Raw genomic sequence first — 15,716 nt, 5'->3', positions numbered from 1 at the left:
TCAAATAATCTTTCTGAATATTATAAATAGAATTCTGCTGCATTTCTATCTAAACCTTTAAAATTTATTTAAACCGCTTTTTTTCCCAGCTTTTTAAGTGCATGCAACTATCTAGTTTGAAGCACTGAAAGAGATTATATCATTTGACGAGTAAACTTTGTCAGATTACGATATTTGTTTCTGCATCTGTTAGTATTAACAATGTAAATGTATTTTTCTTTCTTTCTTTGTTTTTTAAGGAATTTTCATAAAATCAAGATAAAGACCACAAACACAAGATTTTTGTTTCTTCTAACAAATTATAGTGTGTGATTTGTCATGGTACTTTGTAACTATTTTGGTGATGTGAAGAATAATAGCAAGTCAATGACCTGCAGAGGGTGAAATTTGGCCCATACTGGTAGTGCTGCACAAAAATTGGCTGTAAAACAGTACAGGGCTGGCCATGTATCAGTGACAATAAATATTCTGGCATCATCAGACAGGATGGCTGAAGGATCTCAGCCTTGGCACAGCTGAAATCATACTGCCTTTTCTTTGGAAAAGATCAAGCTTCTCCCGTGGTCAGTAAGTTGCAGATGGCAGCATATGTGTTAGCAGGTGGGGAAGCTGTTTACTCCCTTTGGCTCTCAGTACACATCCTTTAGATGGTGCCATGCTGCCTGGTGTCCATTCTGTATCCTAATTTGAGCATTAGCTGAAAAAGAGCCCTTCACTTCCACAAGGGATGTGGTTGTAGAGCCTCTTCATGCCTTGTTTTCTCTCTGCATCACTGTTGAGTGCTGGTCAAGCTTGTTCCTAAAAATCTGTCATTAAATTACAAACCTGACACTACTGTGGGAAAAGCAATTTTTATCAGCAATCAAAAGATAATGTCTCATCAAGAAATCAAATGGAAAATCATGGAAGGAATCCTTTATAATAAATAATAATTAACTCTAAAGAAGTGAAGGCCAGCTGGTATTCAGTACTACAACCTGGTATTCTTCCCCTTCTGTCCTACTGTCATCTGTTTTAGATTAAAGATTAACTTGTGGGTTAAAGCTGCTGCTTCTTTGCCAAATCTGACCAGGTCACTGTAGTTTTTAGAGAACAGCTTATTCTGCATTTCTTCATCTCTCCTTTCTTTCTTTCTCTTTCTTTCAAGAAGCAAGCCCTTGAAAGCACATCACTTTCTCTTGCAGCTATCTGAGATCTCCCTCAAAAACTCAAAAAGAGAGCAACCTTATCTTGGGAAATATTTGACTTGTGGGGTCCCATGGAAGGCCACTTTCATTTAAGATGTCTGAAGACTGTGTGGCTGTAAAAACTCCTTTAAAAGCAATATTTCTCATCAGTTTAAGCAGTGAGGATACAAAAATTATAACCTCCTGAATAGTAAGCTGTCCTCCTTGAGGTAGCGTGGCGTGTGAAGAGCACGCTTCTGCTCCCACTACTGTCCTACTGGGTGTCCTTAGGGAAACTGTTGCACAAATAAGTGCTTTTCCTACCTGTAAAATGGTGATAATGATATTGACCTTCTTTATAAAAAGCTTTAAAAACTAGGGATGAAAAGCATTATGTAAGAAGTATTATTATCGTTGCTCCTAGCAACAAGCAGTCTGATTCCTGACAGCCACAACAGCAATTCTCAAGTGCCAAAAATCCCAATCCTAATTTCCCTCTCCTCATTTCTACTTGTGAAACTTCAGCTTTCACCTCTTCTTCCAGTAGTAAATGCCAGATATGTACTTTTGTCCTGCTGCTCTGGGGAAAGGAAAGCTCCAACGCTCCTGATCTATATTTTAAAAATAAGATATTTTTTGGATCCTGTGCTGCTCCAAATATATTCTTTCACTATGCTAACAGATAATGAAACTGCTTCTGATGTGGTCCAAATGCCTGCCAGTAATTTGAAAGACAAACTGAAGGACAAAACTATAAGTAGTGAGCAGTGTTATTATTATTTTACTCACAAAAAAAAAAAATCTGTTTTTGCAGGACTACTTTGTACAGCTTGTCATTCCCCTGTGAGAAGTGATGGGAGAAAAGCTTGGCACACTCAATCTAAAAGCAAATGCTTTTTGAAATTATGGAGTTCAGTCCAAGCTTGATGAAGGTATATTAATATGTGTTATGACAGAAACTGTGTCAGATTCCACAGTAAAATGAACAAAATAGGGAATATGCTCATACTTCAAGTCATAGGATTGCTATGAAAATGTATTTCTTGCTGTAACAGTGCACATGAGCGAGAGAAAAAAAAAAAAAACACTGAAGTTGTGACAAGACTATCACTTCTTGAGCTTTTACTGGTGATCAGAAATTTGTTAAAAAGTATTCTAATTAATTTTGCTACAGCCAGTGAAGGTGTTGCAGAGTTTGCTTTGCTTCGGGTGGGAGTGATGGGGGGAAGGGAATAAAGGCAGAAAAGTGAATGCTTCTGAATCTCTTCTGTTAGAATGCCCTGTGACAGCCAGTGGGTTGATTCCACATTTCCTTCTCCTGCAGAAATAACAGCAAAAGGATTTTTTCAGAAGGCAAGAGCAATGATATTCACAACCCACTTTTCTGCATTTTTATTTATGTAAGATCTTAACAAAGATTCAAAATCCCAAATTTAAAGTAAATCTTTCAGTAGAGTTCAGGCCAAATCCCTTCTAGTTTGATTTAAGATTCATGAACTGAAATTCATGCATGAACTGAAGAGTAAAATATATCCTCTACTGTTGAATCAGATTATTTTATGTATTTTGGTGTGAAAACAGTAGAATTTGTCTTGTATTCTGACATGATTTTAATCTCTTCAGTGAATATCACTAAGTGACATTTACGAAGTCTATTGGTTAACTGTACAGATAATTAGTTTATATATAGATATGTACATACATACATATATATACACACACTAACACGCACACATACACACACCTGGGTCAATCTGAAAGTAATATCTCCTCTTTATTTCCATGGAAACTACAAAGATAGAAAGAGTACAATAACACAATTTGTTAGAATAAATGCTCATCTACAACATTATTTTTCAACATAGTCACCACCAGTAGCTATGAAATTTGATCAGCGATGGGGAAGAGCATTTATGACACACTTGTAAAAATCTGCACGGCCATCCAGACATGTCTTGTCTTTCATGTAGTTTCTGCTTAAACACTCACCACGGCACTGCTTTCATATCCAACGTTTGGTCTCCATAGGTGTTCAGCAAGCATCAATGAATGTCAGTGCATACCATCTTTTCCTCATGGAGGAGTACAGTGACACACTTTTACTTTGCACACACTCTCATGTCAGATGCCACTCTGTCAGACTGCCCCTTTGCTGCCATCTGTTGCATGTCAACAAAACTTAACAGAACATTCATGGGACAGGCCAACCTCTACTGTCATACCAGCAACATCTACCTTGGATGTCATGGGCCAGCACAATAATATATGATAATAAAATAGAAGACATTACTTTCTGAGCAGGCCTTATATGTACACAGCAATGTGAGTACAAAGAAACAGCCATGTTATATTTCCTGAAAGCAGCTTCTACAATGCATTTCTTCCCCATACATCTTCCAGTAGGAGACGCAAAAATGTTTCCCATTTCACTGTATAATTTTTTTTAATCTTTCTTTCTGGAACTCAAATTCATAAATAAATTATATTCTAAAGCATTAAGAATGTAACAATTCTCCAGTATGCAATGACCCAATGAGTTTTCTTTTCTGTCTTTCTACTTAGCGCAATTGAAGTGTAAACATGACTTTAAAATACAAGTTTCAGTGTGGAATAGACCATTAACTGTTGAAGTGTCCTCATTAGATATCATAGCAACTAAAAATTTTTGGCATGTTTACATCTGGTGGGAGTTTGTTTATTTAACCCAATTTAATAAGGAGAAACTGTGTCAATATTTTACTGAAAGTTATAACCTTCCATGGGAAATCATCTCCAGCAGTTATTTCTTTACTGATGAAACAACTTAACAGTTTATCAATTTATAAAATTCAAAATAAAAGTACAAAGAAAATATATATGCATTACAAAGCTGGACCATCATACATTCATCTTTTTTCAGCTTTTGAGATATTTGCTTGTATTGAGATAGATTTGCTTCTTTTTCTTGGAATATTCCTTTATTCCTTCATTTAGACTTTTTTTTTTTTTTTTTTTTTTTTTTTTTTTTTTTTTTAATTTTACCTCCTCTCTCTCCCATCTGCTTTCATTCCTTTTCCTGAGTGGAAGAAAAATTGATCCTTGCTTACATTATCATCATAAAAATGATATTTCTCCTTCTTGATACTCTTTTAAAGTCTCATAGCCCTTAACTTGTTGGTGACACATGTATGAGATTTGAGGAAAGCCCAAGAATCTGTAGCCTCACTAGATACGGTAGATTTCATATATGATGAAGGTGGCGAAGTGACCAGAACTTCTGTCTCTCGCTTCCTTTGCAGATGCAGAATTTTCTGTAGAAATATTGCTAGAAGGAGTTCCTTCTTTTCATCCCTCTCTTCTGTTCCTGGTACCTAGTCAATATTGTATATCCCAAAGAATCAATCAGAAATTCTGCCAAGGTTGGGACACATATTATATACCTATTCTGAAGAAGATCAATCTTCTTTGGACCTTTTGTTCATTGCAACTATAAGTGTATCACCTTAGAATGCCAAAAGAAACCAATAGCTTCACAGGTATAAAGTAGAACCATTCAATAAATAAATAAATAAATAAATAAATAAATAAATAAATAAATAAATAAATAAATCTATGCTTGTCAGCTTCTTCTACTATGTTAAGGGTTGTGATAGACATGAACTCCTCCATGGAAGTACACTGGGAAGCAGTCTGGCTTATGACACCAGAAGATGTTCTTTGCATTGCATATGTATGTCATTTTAGGTCTACTATATTACATACAATCAAAAAGGCAAAAAACAATCTCAGTAGATGGAAACAGTTAAAAATGATACAGAACAAAATGGAAATATTACAATAATTTATACTGAGAATTCAAATGATTCTTTGATAACATAATGAGTATTTACTGTGTTACTTTATATAGAAGACTAAGAATAAAAAAGGACATATATAATAGAAAAAAATACTTTTGCAGCCCATTTGAATGCATAAACACACATAGTTACAATTAAGCATATCAGGTAGAATACTGACCAACCAGTCAACCATTTTAAGAATGCTTGAAATTTTTAGTAATTTCAAGAAATGCCTTGTTTTGCTACATCAGCTATGTGAAAATCTGTGAGCTGTAGATCTATGTAGGTCATCCTCTCGACATATAATACTTTAAGTAGCACGGGGCTCACTGCTGAAATAATGGGAAAGCATGGGAAAGTCTCATTCCCGTGCTGAAAACAAAGTCTAAAACTCTCCTTTTTGCTTTAGTAACAATGACTCATGGAATGAGAAATCCAAGAATGAGAGAAGGAGAGTCTTGTGCCTTTTTTGTCTTTTAAGATCTCCTGGAGTTTATGCTCTTCCCAAAATACTGCAGAGGTGCCATGATATATTGACATCAAGTATATGCCTGCATAAGAGACTTCTGTGAGCAGACTTTTGCAATGCTTCTTCCTCTATCTTCTTTCGGGCAGGGAAGGGGGGGGGAATGAATAGTAACAATACACAAATTAGATAATTTTCATATGGAAAATATGAATTATAAATTAAATGCATACATGTAATGAAGATTAATGCCGTGGCACTCTGTTTCCTTCATTCTGCTTTCTCCAGTAGCCTCTCTCAAATCAAACTGATAACATTTGATGCACTCTGTTCCAGCTCTTAGACTCTAAAAGCCTTATTCAACTCCACTGATATTTACCTTATCTCTATGCGGCCCTGCCTGGGGACAGACATATTCTCGTTTTCATCTCTCCTGACAGTACATCATTGTCTAATATTCAGATTTCTGATGACAACTTACAAAACTGCTAAAAGCTTGCCTCTTAGTCCAGTATACTGTGTTTGTCACTGAAGTTTGTGTTAACAACTTCTTTGTTTCAAGGAAGTTCTTCCTACAGTCCTGTTCTGGTTTGGTTTGGTTTGAATATTTTCACCCAGCAGTTCCTCTGCTTACTGACAACACTGTTTAGGACATGCATTCTGAAAATCTGGTTTTCACCTCCAAAAGTCACAAAAAAGAAATATGCATTCGTATACCATCAAGTTTTAAGTAGATGTTTTGCTACTACAGCATCTGCAGGCTATTTTGACTTTTTGTCACTTTTTTTTTTTTTTAATTCAATATACTGTTGCAAACTTGACATGCAGCTCAAAGTGAGCTGTTTAGGTGCTAGCCTGCAGCTCCTTGGCCCCCTGACCTCCCTCCAAGAACAAAGCTCAGAGATGCATTATTGGAACTAGCAGGGGAAAGCTTTACAGGGATAAAGTGAATAACAGTAAAGAGAAATTTTTTGAGAAACTTAGTAGAAAGGAAAATATTAGGCAGTACTGTGTTCCTATGCCTGACTGAAGTGACTTTGTATGTAAGCTCTCTATCAGATTTTTAGTAAGAGAAGAGTGCCTCTGTAGGCACTTTATATCATCTTTTGTATATGAGGTAAAATTAGCTAATGCAGAGTCAACAAAATATGTACAAACACAAACAGTGAAAATGTTTTCAGATTCACTGTTTCAGATTTCAGTTAATTTTATGTGGGATCCTTTTATCAAAATTTGAGCTTCTGAGAAATGACAAATATCCTTTTAAATATAGAAGGTACTTGTTTCTGAAAAAATACAACTATTTTCCATTATTAAAAATTATGATAATGAACAAGAATTATATTCTTAAAATGTTCTGAGGGGCTTTCTGACAGAATTAATTTGAAGGTGCCGCTTAATTTTTTTTTCTGAAAAAAAAAAATCTGAAAAATACGTAATTTATATAAATCGAGATTATGAAATTTAATAATCTAGAGAAAATCTTAAAAACATGTTTTTTGGACATCCAAATGCACTTAATTTTCCCTAAAAATTGTATTAATACATATGGTATACATCCTGTATTGTTAATTTATTTGGTTCTTTTAATGCTTCATTTTTTAAAGAAAAACTTTTTAACTCTCAGTCATATCACAACTGATCCAGGTAAATTCTTCATATCCTGTATTGGAAAGAAAAATGTGCATTGCATTAAAGGTGAGGCAGCAAACGTATTAGAAATGTAAATGTCAACTAGATAACTGTATTAACACTTTAAAATATATGCAAATGTAGATAGTTCTTTGAAAGAAGAGAACGCTAAAATATTTAATAAAACATTCAACATGAACAAAGTTGAATTTTATTTCTACTGCATGTCTTGCTTTAATTTAGAAAGGCACTATTAGTAAGAGAAGTCTAATTGTCCTAAAACCACAAAATAATATTAGAATACAATCTCATTCCCCTTTCTTATGTCTACCAAAATAAATCTTCAAGGTTCCTTAAATCCCCAGGCATGTATCTATTAAATCCAGTCTCTTGTTACCTGGTCACAAATGAAGATAAGTGTGGGTGTAGAGGAGTTTCACAAAAAAAAAAAAAAAAAAGAACAGTAATCTTATGCCATATAGTAATACACATTGCAAGGCAGATGGCATTTATTTATAATTAAAATTTCAAAATCATTTATCTTTTTTCTATGCTATTCCCAATACAAAGTACTCTCCATATTGTTCTTGCACAGCACATTTCAACTACTGATCCATTGCAAGATGCACCTGAAAATAAAGTTTTGCACGATACGCGTTTTTGTATTGTTCAGAAAGACTGAACAGTTTTTTTGTGATTAACAAATTATGTGCATAAGTAGTGTTTTTATAAATACTAATTTATTTAATAAAAATACAAAAATATAAATATACATATATAAAAATATCATGATGAATCAACACACAGACATTCTTTAACTCAATAAATATGGCAGTAATATTAATATAATTTAAATATACTTTAGAGATTACATTACAGCGTGGGTTCACAATGTCCCAGCTAATAGGAAAGGTAAAGCAAAGTAATTAAAACAAAAAAAAAATCCACCTCATTATTAAAGGCACAAAAAGCCTTTTATTGTGTTTTCATTGTAAATGAAAACCTTTTTTCAGAATTTTCTGGGCAGAAAGGGTGAATTATAGATTTTTTTATCTAAATCATTCATAACAATTTACACTGACTTACTGATTAAGCAAACCCTTACTAAGACAGCAACTATTTTTAGTAAAAAAAAATAATAATCCCAAGTAAGAGAGAGTAGGCCACTTTATCTAGTAATATAGACATGAATTCCACTAACATTGACCAGGTCACAGATTACTTCCTCAGTCTCTATCACTTTCCTCTCCACCATACATATCTGCTAATTTTTTAAACCGAGGTCCCCAGTCACTGAGGTAATCATAGTCTTGGTTGCCATCTGTGGCGAGTGATTCCAGGCTGCTGAGTGAATTTGCTATGGAATCATTTCCTTCATAAGCATACGTTGCTAATGAATCATAAGGAGGGGCAGCTGGGTCTGAATCATTTTCCTTTAGCCTTCGATGAATAAAATCTTGAACATCAATGTTTTCCCAAAGCGGTGCAGTCCGTCTTATCTGAAATATAGTTTCTGGTAAGACATCTCTTCTCATCTTATTTTCCTCCCTAGCTTCTGGATTTCTCAATGCGCCAATGTCAAAAGCCTGGGTGTCTTCTTCCCCACCCCCTTCATCATTGTATGTCACAACGTTGTCTCGCACATCATCCTTCGAGATGATCAAGGGTTCTTTCTTCCTCTGTCTCTTGAGGGCTGCAAACAAGACAACTAACACTGAAAAGAAACAAAAGACGAAGGAAGAAATATAGAGTTAGAAATGAAATATATGAGAAAATATTTTCATTACCTGTTGTACTTGAAATGTCAAAGGATTTTTAGTAGGGAAATAGGTACAAAAGCTGAAGTTGAGGTTAATAAGTAAAAATATTAGCACTTGTGCAGCAGCCAAATGTATATGTTCTTTTAAACCTATGGGAGCAATGGTTAAAATATTATGCATTCCATGTAGATATACAAGTTACTATTAAGCTAATGTTTAAAACTGGAGAATGTATTAAAATAGATCATCCTACAAGCATTTGACTTCAGCTTTACTTTTGTGAGTACTAAGGGCAATGTTATAAGAAAAAAAAGTAGTTGAATCTCCCAAACAAAAACAATTCACTCTCTTGAAAGCTAGTGATTTAGGTATTCCTAAGCGCATGATTCACTACTGAAAGCAGGATCTGCAAGTTCTCCTGAAATTAAGAACCTGAGAATCTTCAGCTATCAATATTATTGACAAAACTGTTTTGTTTTTTTTTCTTCAGTGACTGCAGGAATTGAAATCTGATCTCTGCTACTGTTTCATCCAAAGCATGATTCTGGTAGTTTAAGAAATACTGGTTGAATAAGACTTTGTTTTGGAGAGGTAAGAATTGGCACTAAGCTAAGCCTCTACAGAGGTAGATGAGAAACTAAAGTCAAGCTTTGTAAATACATTCTACTGGTTAAATGCTATTGATTTCAGTAGGAATTCAATACTTAAATGCATTTAAAAATCTGACCCTTGCTCCAGTATCTGAAGTAAATAGGAAAGGCCAACAAAATCATCTGTCAGTGAGGTGTAACAGCGGATGCCAAGCCACACTTAACGGCATTAGAGCAGTATATTAAACCTTGGGAGCAAAGTTTTTTACTCTAAATGACTTGAGTGATGGTGAATAAAAAGAATGGACATACTGAGGCCTGAGGGGGGAACAAAGATCCTCTGCATGTCATAGTACAGTGCTGCAAATGTAAAGGGTCTTCTGTTTCTGATTTTGCGAGTGTACAGGAAGAATATTTTTCAAATTTTTTTCTAGTACTAGACAAGGAGTAGTCTATTCATAAATTTAGTAACTTCATATAAAAGAGGGCAGCTGTAAGGGCAGAACACTAAAAAATTATTATGAAAAAGTACAGCTGGGTACTTAAAGCTTCTCGTGTGACAGGCACAGTCACGCCACTCTACTGTCTGAACATACTTCTTGGTGAATAGTATTTAAATAAAGTTACAAGAACTACATCAGCTGTAAGCTAAGAATTTTGTTTAGCTGAATTCCAGCCTTATTCTACTTCGGCTTCAGCTATGCCTGTAGTGTTAAGCAAAGCAGGGTCTCTGACCCTGGGTCCACAAGATTCAATCTAGTCACGCTTGTTTTGCACAGTGCAGGTCCCTGAGGCTGTTCTGTCTCATGTGGTGTTGCTATGGTTCTAAGGAGCAATGATGATCTTGATTTTTATTTTTAGTTCAATGTTTCTGTACTAACACACTGCAGCCTACTAGAGTGGTGTATTCATAGTGAGAGAGTATGTGTTTTGTGGTATATATTTCATGTTCTGTGTTATCACATGAGAGAGGGCTTTGAAGATACAGACACCATCGACATGGTGTTAAGAACTGTGCAATCTGGAGAGCCAGATCTGATTAGAGCTTGCATCAAGATTGATTGCTGGGAGGTGTGCCCTGCAAGTTCTGCTGCTCAGGCTGCGCTTGGACAATGTCCTGAGGAAGTAAATTTGGATCAGGCTGAAAACAGTAATGCAGCGATGCTCAAACCTGAACATTAGGAATAACTGTATTATCAGAGCTCAAGCAGTCTCCCTTCCCAGATACAGTTCCCAAATATGTAGTTCTGTCTCCTAACAGCCTCTGTGGTCATCCGAACATTTACTGGAGGTAGCCCAAATCCACTTGATCTTGCTGGCAATCCAAATATTGACAAAATTATATAACCTTACACCTGTTAACTTCTCACTCCCCCCTTGGCAATCTGCACTGGCTGAGATGGGTGGGAAGCAGATGAGATCTGACATAGAGATTGACTGGAAAGTGGAGACAATGGACCTCTTAAGAAGGCATTTTTGGCCAGTAAAACCAATAGACTACAATTTCTGTGCTCTTAACAACATGTTATGAGCTACCATTTATTCTAATTCCTTCAGATATTCCCTATTTTTTCAAATGCTGCTGCTGTCCAGCTACCCATCTAACTTTTGTGCTCAAACTTTATTTAATCAGCTGTACTCACTACCACTTGCAAGCAATTGAACATTTCTCTTCTATGCTTTTGAGCTAAATATTTCCTGAGTATAAAAATTACAAATCATTCATGATTAAATAGTTGGTATAATTGATATTTTTCTAATCATGGAGAAGCATATCACTCATCTTCAGGAAGATGATTTTCAGAGTCCTGGATTAAAATTACAATCTGTTTATAACGTAAAATATTGCTCTGATGTGCACAGTATCTGCAACTGAACTTAGATTTTTAAATTTCTTTTCCCAAATAATACCAATAGTCTCATTGTTTCATTTTTATTCATTCTTACAAATTATAATGATGAATAACAGCCCACATTTGTTCCTTTTCCCCTCCAATCTCCTATTCCATCTTAGAAAAGATTTCTTACAAAGGATAAAAGATTGCATTAGATATGAAATATTGCTCTGCAGTGTCATATGAATAAGGGGTTGAAGAATATCAGGGGTCTAGAAGCAATCAGTCCTTGTGTTGTCAATCATATGTCACCCCACAGGTACGTACCCAGCAGGATGATGATGCAGAGGAGAATGGCAATCAGTGCCCCTGTGCTGAGGCCAGCAGGAAGGAGCAGGGCCTCTGTGTTGCAGGACTGCATGTTCCCTTGGCTGTCACAGGCACAGACTTGGATGGTTAGGGTGCCAGTGCTGCTCTGAACTGGGTAGTCATTGTCAAATATTATGATTGGAAGGTGATAGGTACTTGTCTTACTTCGGCTGTATCCATTTCTTCTAGTTATAATTCCTGCTGTGTTGTCTACAATGAAAAAGCAGAATAAATGTTTGTTACAGGATGAACACAGGATGGTATTGGGGCAGGGGTAATAGGGAAGCTGGCACTGATCAGCAGTTACCTTTGTTGTCTATAATGGAGAAGTTTGGATGAACAGCAAATTCTGGCACCAACTCAAAGAAAAATTTGTGTCCTCGAGGAGGTTCATCTTTGTCAACTGCACTCACAGTCTGTATCAGCTATAAAGAAAACAGTATTTCATGCTTTTTTCTTTCTTAAGAGACTGTGTTCATTTTAAATAAACTCTCTGATACTCATGTCCAGTGAAAATCTGATGAATCTCTGTAAGTAGGCACAAACTGATGTCCTAAGCCAAATGTTCCCCACATAAACACAAGAGAGGTTCCAGTAAACAAGTTGTTGCTTTGTTGTTTAAACATATAACAGAGAATGAAAAAAGGACAAGTCTTCACTGTGAGACTGCCATTTGCTTTGATTTGTACTCAGTATCTTGCAGTGGTACAGAAACAATTGCCCTTCTAAATAAGACATAAACCTCCTGTGGCCTCATATAGCAACGACACAGAGCAGTGTGTAAACCAATTGTTAAGTGGGTCTAATTCCCAGTCTACCTCATCTGCGCCTGGTGATAAATTGTAGTACTGCACTGGCAGGATGCTCAGCTCTCCTGAGGTAATAAAGGGAGATACTTTACTCTTTCCTAAATTGAAATCTCTGGCTGTGAAGTTTTACAGTTGTAAACAAGGGCATTCAAGCCTTCTGGGGGCAGTGGAAACAGCCCCAGCACAGCATCAGAGCAGAAAAGATTGAAAAAGAAGGGCCTCAACAGTGATTCCATGTTGCACAGGTTTTCCTGTTGCATAAAAATAAGTGCAATTATGTGAACCTGATTATATATAGACACATGCACACTAGTAATTTGTCTTTTTTTTTTTTTTTCTCTACCTTGTTGCTACTAGAGGCTAAGGAATACAGCTGCAGAACTGCAGAAGTAGAAGCTACCTGAGAACATCCATGAGCAGAGCTATGACTTGCAGCATTTAGTACTGTGTGTGAGCTGTGTAAGGAGTAGTAATGCAACAAACTGTTCAAGTGATTGCTATGCCCCTTGCACTCTCCAGTGGATACCGTGGATACAGCTGGAGAATGGCCCATACTCCACCTTGAATTTCAAGGGTATGTTTGAGTTCAGAAGATGTCATCTGAAGATGACAAAGCTCAATGGTGTGAGAATGAGAGTAAGCTTCTTCCAAGGATGCTACAACTCAGTACAGCTGTGTTTCTGTAGCACCTAAACTTAGAAGCAGAAGGAGCTCAGCAGTCTGACTTGATTCTTTTAAAGCTTTGAGGGAGCCAATGCCTGATATGAGGTTTTCAAGAGTTTCCAGTGCATAGGGTGTCCTGAAATTCCGCAAACATCAAAGCCATTTGTTATCAAAGGCTTACTTCATGCCTTGTTTTTCTGATATTTCCAGGAAGAGTACAGCATGAGCCCTTCAAGAAATACAGTAATTGACAAGAAACACTGATATGATTTTTAAGCTTTGTGGAAATAAAGTAAGGAGCAGCTTTTTTTCTTGCAGATTGCTACAGACATCACCTTGAGTGAGAATTGAGCATAATGAAATTTGGATGAGTATTAGCATTTCTCGGGATGAAGCTCTATTGGATGAACACAATTACAGGGCTGTAATATTCAGAAACTAGAAATCTCTACACAATGAGCATTCACCTATTTTTCTGGTAAACCTTGGGATACTTTAATTACATGTAATTACAGTCAACTGTTACATAACAATTTAAAAAAAAAAAAAAAAACCAACAGCAAAAACAATAGAGAAGGCCTGAGTTTGGGTAATTCACTTCCTAGGACCTTCTTCTAAAATAATTAAAAGAGATTTTTTTATTTATTACTATTTTATTTCTATGTTCCTAGGTATCCTGTCATCAGAAATGGACTCGAAAGGGAACGTGCAAATATCAGCACTGTACAAGAGGAAAAGAATATGCTGAAGGTAGGATTATGCAGTTTATTTAAGCATGAATAAAATAATGACTATATACTAAGGTCTCTTCACTTCTAGAGCATTTGATGATCATTCATCACCTCACTTTGGGTGTTTTAGTTAGTTAGTTTGGTTTTTAATCAATTTCTCAAGATTAAACAAACCAGTTTAGGACATAGTATTCTGCCTATGTCTCTGATTCTGTCCCCTGTTTCCAATTTATAGTCTATTCCTCTTCTTCCTGTTACTGTATGCTTCTGAGAGTGGCCACAGAGAGAATAAGATGAAGACATTGCTTTGCTTTAAGTGAAAATGGAATATTATTATAACAAAACACACTTTTGATAGATGTAGAATATCAAAATGAAAATATTATTTCCCTCAAATTTTTATAAGTTTGAAAACACACACACGAAAGTGCTAGAGATGAGTGAGAATTAAAATATGTGGTAATATTTGTGCAATTACTTGATGAAAAACTTAAGGATAAAAAAAAAATCCTCACGTAATAGCTGCCAGAAATTACTGTTGAGAATCTTGGAGTTTTTTGAGATGTAATCAGTGGGATGTTTATAGGATCTGGATTTTTTTCCCTTCATGTGCAAATGACATGGGGGAGGACAATTATGCCAGGCATAGCGAAACCTAATTACATTGAAAACTTACTGTTGAGGATAAGGCTGAAGGAGAAAACAATAAAAACAACAACAGCAGAAAAAATCTTTTCATCTGCTCAAACTATTGGCTGCATAAATTGTGAACCAGCTGTTTTTTCATCGCGAAAGATTTGAGAACAGAACAATGAAAAAGGATGAATGCAGGTGATTTTTTTTTTAAAAAAAAAAAGGAGGTAAAAGGAAATTAGAAATGTTATCTAATGAAGTTTTTGTTTGTTTGTTTGTTTGCAATACAGCTGAAAATAAAATAGATGGATGTTAGTGAAAATCACTGCAGAAATGAAAAATATGAGCCTATTTTTATTGTGCATTAAATCAGTTATTTAAAAAAAGAAATAGTACTGATTTGTTTATATTTTGCAATTTTATGATGAAAATATATTCTTCTTCCATTTTAGGGCAATTGTTGAGTTATGATCACTTTTCTGCAAGACCTCACAGAAAGATCTTCAACATTGTAGGATTTATGAGGGAAGCCCTACTTCAGGAAATTTCCTTTTACTCAAATGAGTCAAGCTTATCAGTGTTAGAGGAGAAAAGAAGCATTCTCATTTTGTCTTTTCTTCCATTGTTTCCAGGAGAAAGAGCCTAATTTGGAAATACAGCATTATTGCCACTATTTTAATGTCAGTGTTGTGTGCACTTCTCTGCACTTAAAGAAATAGACATTTTTGTGTTACCTTTGAGGGTATTAAAAATACAAACTTAGACACTAATAAATAATTTCTCTTTTATATTTGGGACAAAATGGTTCTACTAACTTGACAATGTAAGATGAGTTGTGAATGATGAAATATTCTCACTGGGAGAATATATTGGAGAATTCTTTTCATGATGAGACCAGAGAATCTTTCTAAAATATTTGGGCCCATTTCCCACTGGAATCTATTTTTTAAATATGACAATGGTTTGGTTAGAATATTGCTTTCAATTTTTTTTTATTCTTTTCTCCAGAATACTGTTTTTCAAAGATTATGACTCACAAAATTCAAAACTGTGACTAGTTTTTCTTCTGACTATTTTATAGCCATTTGCATTAAGCTCTGGAAAAAGAGAGAAAAAAATGATCAGGAATGAATAGACTACCTCATAACAGATTCCACAGATGTAGTACAACCACAGACACTGACTGCTCTATAGTTTGATTCATGCTCCTTCAAATACAGGAAGAATATAAAAGCTAGGTGGGA

The 15,716-nt window shown here is 35.4% G+C and overlaps 1 protein-coding gene across 3 annotated transcripts in view; it reads right to left on the bottom strand.

Annotated features, from left to right (window-relative positions):
* Window positions 1-7,561: 7,561 nt before the first annotated feature.
* CDH9 (cadherin 9) overlaps window positions 7,562-15,716 on the bottom strand; it is a 92,005-nt gene continuing 83,850 nt past the window's right edge. For all 3 annotated transcript variants that reach the window (XM_052703703.1, XM_052703704.1, XM_052703705.1), the window contains 3 exons: window positions 11,944-12,061; window positions 11,595-11,846; window positions 7,562-8,796 (listed from right to left, as the gene is read on the bottom strand). In XM_052703703.1, the coding sequence (XP_052559663.1) occupies window positions 8,309-8,796; window positions 11,595-11,846; window positions 11,944-12,061 (858 nt within the window). In that variant the 3' untranslated portion in view covers window positions 7,562-8,308. The remainder of the gene's footprint in view (window positions 8,797-11,594; window positions 11,847-11,943; window positions 12,062-15,716) is intronic.

The sequence above is a fragment of the Tympanuchus pallidicinctus genome, unplaced genomic scaffold, assembly GCF_026119805.1.
Source record: "Tympanuchus pallidicinctus isolate F22 unplaced genomic scaffold, pur_lepc_1.0 scaffold5, whole genome shotgun sequence".
NCBI classification, from domain to species: domain Eukaryota; kingdom Metazoa; phylum Chordata; class Aves; order Galliformes; family Phasianidae; genus Tympanuchus; species Tympanuchus pallidicinctus.
The sequence above is the reverse complement of the archived record's forward strand: the minus strand, read 5'-3'. Positions and strand labels throughout refer to the sequence as shown.